Below are 9,002 nucleotides of genomic sequence, written 5' to 3' on the forward strand. Positions count from 1 at the left end.
GCAGCGAATATCATTCAATCTCTTGAAATCACAAAGGAAAATTACAAAATTGCTTGGGATATGTTGCGTCAAAGATACGAAAATAAGGCGGTTATAGTAAAAACACACGTTAAGGCTTTGTTTGAATTACCGATGGTTACAAAAGAAGCTCATCAAAACTTAAGACGTTTAATTGATAGTTATAACAGGCACACTCGTTCTTTAAAGGCCTTAGGTGAACCAGTAGAGCACTGGAGCACGTTGCTTACACATTTGATTTTTAAGAAATTGGATGACGCTTCTAAAATGAAATGGGAGGAGCACGCGGGGCAGACATTTAATAATGATGTACCAAACATAAAAAGTATGATAGATTTTCTTACAAATAGATGCAGTATTCTGGAAACCATAGAAGGTAATAATAAAACGAATAAACATATAGGACAAAAGAAGAATGAGCGTACTATTACAAATTTAGCTACGAACAACAAAACATGCGTTTTTTGTGAATCGGGCGATCATTTCATTTACGGTTGTAATAAATTCAAAGCATTAACTACAAGCAAAAGAGTTGAGGAAGTTAAAAAACTCAGGCTTTGCTTAAATTGCCTTCGTTCGGGACATTTCTCGATGGATTGCAAATCTTTGTCCACATGTAAGGCTTGTAAGCAAAAACATAACACGCTTTTGCATTATGATACACAAACAAATACACACACAACTGAAAAACGTGTTACAACCGCACATACCATGAAAGCATTGGAGAATACTTCGATAATTTTAGCAACCGCGCAGGTTCACATCAAAGATGCGACTGGAAAATGGTGTGAGGCTAGGGCACTTTTAGATTCTGGCTCGCAGTCGAATTTTATGACAATGAAGCTTGTAGAAAAACTGCAATTACATACTTACAATTTAAACGTACCGGTAACAGGTATTAGTCAATGCAACCTTAATGTTAAGTATGGAACGAATTCCAAGATTAAGTCTATATATAACTCATACACCATTGATTTATCATTTTTGGTTATAAGAGATATAACTGATAACTTGCCAAATGTTCCACTAAACATCAAAGAATTAGAAATACCGCGACACATTAGGTTAGCTGATCCGAAATTCCATCAACCAGGAGAAATAGATATTTTAATAGGCGCTGGCTTATTCGCTGAATTGTTGTCTATGGGTCAAATTAAACTCGGAATTGGTTTACCTGTTCTACAGAAATCAACACTGGGATGGATCGTATCCGGGCCTATGAGTACAAATTTAAGACAAAAGGTGCGCAGCAACGTATGTATAAATAACAGCGAGATTCAAAGGGCCTTGGAAAAATTTTGGAAGGTTGAAGAGTGTACGGCACAAATGGTTTTTTCTGCGGAGGAAAAATATTGTGAGAATCTGTATCAACAGACGACCACAAGGGACAACAATGGACATTTTGTGGTACAACTGCCAACGAAAGATAATATTAGCGAATTAGGAACATCGTTTGAAACTGCTGAAGCAAGATTTGTAAATTTGGAACGAAAGTTATTCAAGAATCAAGAATTATGGAAACAATACTCTGAATTCATGAGTGAATATCAAGAATTAGGACACATGACAAGAGTAAATCGCGACGATACATATGCGTATTATTTACCTCATCACGCAGTAATTAAAGATACAAGCAGCACTACGAGGCTCAGAGTAGTATTTGACGCTTCGACAAAAACAAGTACTGGCATTTCGCTGAATGATACTCTAATGATTGGACCTACGATACAACAGGAATTATTTTCCATTCTCTGTAGGTTTAGAGAACATAATTACGTATTAACCGGTGACATTGCAAAGATGTATAGACAGGTAAACATCATACCTAGTCAGAGAAATTTACAACGTATTGTATGGCGACAAAGTCCTGAACATGATTTGGAGCATTTTCAATTAAACACGGTAACGTACGGCACCGCATCAGCATCATTTTTGGCAATTCGCAGTCTGCATCAAGTTGGCATAAATATTCAAAATAAACATCCTAACATAGCTAAAGTTATAATCGACGATTTCTATGTTGATGACCTTATTACAGGTTCAAAGACTTTGGAAGAAGCATTGAAATTAAAAAATGACTTAAGTGAGATCTTAAATGGTTGCGGATTTGAATTGCGGAAATGGAATTCGAATTCACAAGAAATTCTGCAAGGAAGCGATGAAACAAGCGTGGATTATCTAATAGGTGACTCTAAGGATGTAAAAACGCTGGGAATTTTATGGTGCTCACAAGACGATACACTTAAGTATTCAATTAAACCTATAGTTGAATATGGGAAATTAACGAAACGTATTATTCTGTCAATTATTGCTCAGATATTTGACCCACTTGGTATTGTATCTCCTTCTACGATCAAAGCAAAGGTAGTTTTACAGCGTTTGTGGCAGCTGGGAATCACGTGGGATGAAGCTGTACCTATCGAACTTTACACATCATTCAAGAGGCTTTATGAGGAAATGCAATATTTGGCAAAACTACAAATTGATCGACACATTTTGCTAACAGATTTTGCAATGGTAGAAATGCATGGTTTCAGCGATGCTTCTGAAATGGCTTACGGAGCATGTATTTACATTAAAACCATAAACCAAACTAAAACAAAGATTCGTTTATTGTGCGCCAAATCGAGAGTAGCACCTTTACGGAAAATTTCATTGCCGAGATTGGAACTCAATGGTTGTTTATTGTTGGCAGAACTAGTGAAAAAAGTGCTTGATTCATTAAACACAGAAATTACTAAGGTTTATCTCTGGACTGATTCCACCATAGCGCTTGCTTGGATACATGCGGATCCTTCGAGATGGCAAACATTTGTTGCAAACCGCGTATCGCAAATACAAGAACTAACAGCACATGCACAATGGAAGCACGTAACCAGTGCAGAGAACCCTGCAGATTTGATTTCTAGAGGTATCGAGACTTCTCAATTAATAAAGTCTAACCTTTGGTGGGAGGGGCCGAAATGGTTAAAGAGTAAAACTTATCCTGATATTGACATGAACTTTCCTAAGGAGTTACCAGAAAAGAAAAAAAATAAACTAACTTTCCATTGTACAATTACATGCGACATTTTTGATAAATATTCATCATTAAATAAATTAAAAAGAGTTGTTGCGTATTGCATGCGCTTCTACAATAATTTGAGAGAACCTAATGAAAATAAAATAAAGGCAAAATTAACTACACTAGAGTTAGAAAGCGCGTTTATGCGACTTTTGAAAGTCATGCAAAGACAGGAATTCAAAACTGAGATTGATTTATTGATGGCTAAAAAGAATTTGCCTAAAAGTAGTAAATTATTGTCTTTGAATCCAATGTACGAAGATGGATTGTTAAGAGTTGGTGGTAGATTGCGTAATTCAGAATATGACTACGACATCAAACATCCAATCATATTGGCTAAAGGACATCCTTTGACTAATTTAATTATACGTGAGGAACATTTGAGAAATTTGCACCTTGGCCCACAGGGACTTTTATCTTGCATCAGACAAAGATTTTGGCCTGTTGGCGGTTTAACTGTCGTGAAGGGGGTGATTGGGAGATGTATTGTATGTTTTAGAACTAAACCAGTAAGTCCCAGTTATTTGATGGGTGATTTACCTAGAGATCGCACATCGGCTATAAGACCATTTTATGTAGTGGGTATAGATTTTGCTGGCCCATTCAACAGCAAAGATGGGAAATTAAGAAACAGAACTATCATTAAATCATATGTGTGTTTATTTGTGTGTTTTGCAACCAAAGCAGTACATATTGAGGTGGTATCAGACCTAAGCACCGATTCATTTTTAAACGCATTCAAGAGATTCGTATCTCGACGAGGTTTATGTAAACGAGTTTACACGGATAATGCAACTAACTTCGTTGGCGCTAAGAATTATCTCAACGAGTTGAAAAAAGTAATCGACTATAACAACGATAAACTTGAAAGATTTTGCTTGAGAAATAACATAGATTGGCAATTTATTCCGGCACGTTCTCCGCATTTTGGAGGTTTATGGGAGTCTGCTATCAAATCGGCTAAATCGCATTTTATACGAATTATTGGCTGTAACGTTTTAACCTTTGAAGAGTTAACAACAATTTTTACTCAAATCGAAGCAATACTAAATTCTAGACCACTTACTCCTTTATCCACACATCCTGATGATTTCTTGGCTCTTACCCCGGGACATTTTCTCATTGGAGAACCTCTTAATACGATTCCTCAGCGAGACGTTATGGATATCCCCTTCAACAGACTGAATCAATTCAACAAACTTCAACAAATGTATCAACATTTCTGGCGAAGATGGTCTATGGAATACATCAACATCCTACAACAAAGAGGCAGATGGTCTCAAGCTGTTGGAGAAAACGTTAAGATTGGACAGCTAATATTACTCAAGGAAGACAACACTCCACCGTTGAAATGGCGACTGGGAAGAATTCTTGAAGTTCATCCTGGCAGTGATAATATTGTGCGAGTTATTAGTGTAAAAACAACCAGTGGTGTTGTGAAGCGGGCTGTTTAAAAGGTGTGCGTTCTTCCTATAGACGTTGAAGTACCTAAAAAACTATAACATGTAATATTTAGATTTTCGTTATACTTACCTATTTTTATCTTGAAAGTTAGTACTTTCAACGGCGGCGGTATGTTGAGTTAGTAACATTAATATTTTTAAGTTTTGAGTACTGTTGGGTTGGTAGTATTGAAAACGGTGCACATTGCACACAACACGAAGCGGGTGTCATGGCGAAGACGCGAGTTAACGGTCATGGCATGTAAAGATTTAATCGTTTATACTTGAATATATTAAAATACAGCAGAAACTAAAAAGTGGATTTATTCCCCAAAAACAGTGTTATTGAAACATTATTACGAACAATTTTTTTTTAATAAAGTGGTTTTTTAACTCTTCCAGCCGCTAAGTATAAACATTAAATTCATTGAAATAAATATTACTATTTTTTAAATACAACAAACTATAACATTCTTGGAAAAAGTTTTTGGGAACTCGCGCGTTTACCTGTTAGACCTTTTTTGGCAAAAGAAATTCTCATTGTTAAAAAACAATCACTTTCTGTGAAAAATTGTTTTTTAATAACTCCATTTCTTTATATATTAGAACCTTGTTCTGCTAAACAGTCTTTTTTTGAAATATTTTTTGGTATAAAAGGATCGTTTAAGAAAATAGCAAAGTGATGTAAAAGTTTTGTTGATATTGGCTAGCAGCAGCAGAAGTTTTGAATGCAAGAACAATCCTGATTTGTTCTATTTTATTTGCGGACAATACATTATTGGGACGACGCGACGGGACGACCAATTACAACTGTTATAAAACAGGCGTATTCTCATTATTTTGGGTTTGCTTTGACGAATTTAGACAAGCCCTGGACACCCAGCTTCGTAATTGCGGTATAACTTTGAATAGATGGATGGCGGGTGAATCTACATCTCATTTACAGTTTGGTATTCCAATGTTATGGTCACAGATATCAGATCATTCCGATAACATACAACATTCTGTAACATAAACCTAGACGGCATAAACAAAAAAACAAAGAAAAGTTTGGTTTATCCTAATGTAAGATCAGCCAAAAAGCCGATTCCGCACAGCGAAACTTTACCAAGACCAATTCCTCCTGACCGATTAATGCAATCCAGTGAAAGTGCAGCGACTATGATGCCAAAATAAACCATAAACTGTCACAGAAAGAACTAAGTGATTTAGCTATGCATCTGAAGTTGTCGAAAATTGATAGTGAGGTATTGGCATCCCGCTTACAGCAATGGAATTATTTACACCCTACAACCCGTGTAACTGTTTATCGAAACAGAGGCGAAGCATATGTACATTTTTTTACGAAATATCAAGGTATTTGTTACTGTAATAACGTGCAGAGACTGTTTGATGAATTGAAAATAGATCATAACACACTACCAACTATTCCACTTGGTCATGCCGTCAATGTTAACGAAACATATGTGCGCATATCAGAGGTTTTGACTCTAATTCAGTATAACGCATTTGAATGAAAAGTTTGTGCAGATTTAAAGGTAATTGCCACAGTAAAGAAATTTACTAACTTCTACTTTTTAAGTATTGACTTACATTTTTATGATTTTCATGTAATTGCTGTGGTTACTGGCTTACAAGGCGGTTTTACAAAATATTGCTGTTTTCTTTGGTTGTGGGATAGCCGAGCGAGAGAGCATCATTATATGCGCAAAGACTGGCCTTCTAGAGAACATTACGATACTGGTGCTTTCAATGTCTTAAATAAGCCTCTGGTGAGACCAGCATCTGTAATATTGCCTCCACTACACATAAAACTGGGTTTGATGAAAAACTTTGTGAAAACGTTGAATCCAGAAGGCCCACCATTAAAATATCTCACCCAGCTGTTTCCACATCTATCGTACGCTAAATCCATTTTCTCCATTCGAACTTAGATTTTTTTCCGAGCAATCTTGGAGTGGAAGGTGAGGAGCAAGGCGAGTGGTTCCATCAAGACTTAATGACATTGGAAAGACGTTATCAAAGTTACTGGGACGCAGGGATGATGGGAGATTATCTCTGGAGTGTTATCAGAGAAATCGACCCAAAGACATGCAAAAAATTGTCGAAAAGTAATCATATCCCGCACTATACTAACAATAAGTAAAGTAGTATATATTAAACATAAAATTTAATTCTATAAAAGTTCTGTAATATCATTTGTAATATAAACCTAGACAATATAAATAAAGAGACAAAGAAAAGTTTGGTATCGTTTGTAAGATCAGCCAAAAACCCGAGTGCGCATAGTGAAACTCTGCCAAAACCAAATGCTCCTGACCAATGAATACAATCCAGTAAAAGAGTAAAAAAAATTTATAAGAGTAAAAGTGACAGTGGAGAAATGTTATCTAGCAACGACTGCCAATAAATTTTAATTACTTGATATGCTTAATGTTTAACATTTAGAACAGGTAAAATAATATTGATTTCAGTGAATTTAATGTTTATACTTAATGCCTGGAACAGTTAAAATACCTCTTTATTAAAAAAATTGTTCGTAATAATGTTTCAACAATACAGTGAAAATAGCAAAAAATGAAATTTTGCACGATTCTCGTAAATTAACGATATCTCCGGGAAAATACGTTCTACCATGGTGTCCAATGCTTCGATATTTAGAGAATCAACTGTTCTACAGGATAGAATAGCTAACTTTTTTGTACATACAGTGATACAATAAAGTCTACATACACCCCAGAAAATGATAATATCTCCGTTCCTGAAATATAATTCAATGAATTTTTTAAACGAAGGATATTAGAAGTCTATATTGTTTTAATACAAAGTCGAAACAATTCGACTTGTGCTACGAAGTGAAGGCTACAGCAGTAGACTTATTGTTAGTCGCACGTCTCTCAAGACTGCTAAATCCGAATTATTCTAGTTCTAGGTCCTGTGTTAGTTCTAGTGATAGTGCAAAACTAGAACTAACACTAGATCTAGAACTAGAAACATTCGGATTTAGCCGCACGTCTTTCAAGACTGCTAAACCCGAATTCTTCTAGTTCTAGGTCTTGTGTTAATTCTAGTGATAGTGCTAGTGTAAAACTAGAACTAACACTAGACCTAGAACTAGATACTTTCTAGTTCTAGAAAGTATCTAGTTCTAGGTCTACTGTTAGTTCTAGTTTTAGTTCAATAAACATATGTAACGTAATGATATCTTATGCTAACGACACTACTTACCTACTGTCTCTAGAACTAACATTACACTTAAAAGTAGAAACATTCAGGTTTAGCCGTTTTAAGAGACGCATGGCTAAACGGAATGTTTTTAATTCTGGGTCTAGTAATAGTTGTATATTTTTATTGAGCTACAACGGACACTGATAGACTTTTTTTTAGGACTGTATGTAGACTTTTTTGAGTTAAAGATATGATTATGTTTTGTGTTTCCCTTGATTAATAATAACATATTGTTTTTATGTAAAATATGGAAATAATATGATCTTCTTACATGTTTTGTTAAAAAATGTCATTGAATTACATTTCGGGAGCTAAGATATTATCATTTTCCGGGCTGTATGTAGACTTTATTGTATCACTGTATATTATTCTTTTCTGTTACGGTGCGATTAATTGAAAAAAATGGGAAAAATGCAAAAAAAATTTGATTTTGTTGAGTTGTTTTAGGCTGTAGCAAAATAACGGAGATGTCCATATAGCTACAGAAGCACACTATGTAAAATAAAAAACATGCTGAGCATGAACCGTTACTATGTTTTTTAATTTACGATTTTCCACATTTTTGAGCGGAAGAAAACTTCGAGTTATGGAGAATTCGAGTTAGAGAAAAATTAGTAGAATTTTAGCTCTAAAGAAAAAAAATAGAAATGTACTTTTTTAATAAGTACGTATATTTAAAACAGAAACCTTAATACTATTGTAAGTAGAAAATTAATCAAGTTTTTTAAAGTAATCCGTAATTTTCTTTTTGCTTAAAGTGGACAACCGCTCTTTGTCGAAAAAATCTTCTATTAAATGTAAAGAATTATGAATATTATCTGGAACGAGAGTAAGAAGTAACGGAGTTACAACGTAGTCTGCTAATTCGGGACGGGTGAATTACTCCAAATTAGGGAAACAAAGTTGACTAGTGTTTCATTCAAAAAGTCTTTATTCAAGTTGTGTCAAGCTTTCAAGCCAAAATGGGCTCATTCTCAAGACTAAAAACAATGAAAAACAAGCGTTACAAATTAATTTTGAGGTTAATTCTTATTTAAAACATCTTACCAAATAAGAACGTGACTAAATTCCTAATTTATAAATTTTTCGCAAAAAAGTCAATCATGTAATTTAATGCAATGACCAAATAACAACGTGTTACATGTCTGGAACATTCTCTTTTGATAATACAAAGGTTTCAAGCTTTCTAAGAGAGGAATAAGCTTCATCAAATGTAGGCATAGCGATAAGTATTTCATTTTCAAGATTAT

The 9,002-nt window shown here is 34.8% G+C and overlaps 1 protein-coding gene across 1 annotated transcript; it reads left to right on the forward strand.

Moving 5' to 3' along the window:
• The first annotated feature begins 60 nt into the window (after window positions 1-60).
• Window positions 61-4,536, forward strand: LOC139430191 (uncharacterized). Its single transcript, XM_071196856.1, has one exon. It carries the CDS (start codon window positions 61-63, stop codon window positions 4,534-4,536), a length of 4,476 nt encoding a protein of 1,491 aa, XP_071052957.1.
• The last annotated feature ends 4,466 nt before the right edge of the window (window positions 4,537-9,002 follow it).

This window comes from Onthophagus taurus, chromosome 6 (assembly GCF_036711975.1).
Source record: "Onthophagus taurus isolate NC chromosome 6, IU_Otau_3.0, whole genome shotgun sequence".
Taxonomy (NCBI): Eukaryota; Metazoa; Arthropoda; class Insecta; order Coleoptera; family Scarabaeidae; genus Onthophagus; species Onthophagus taurus.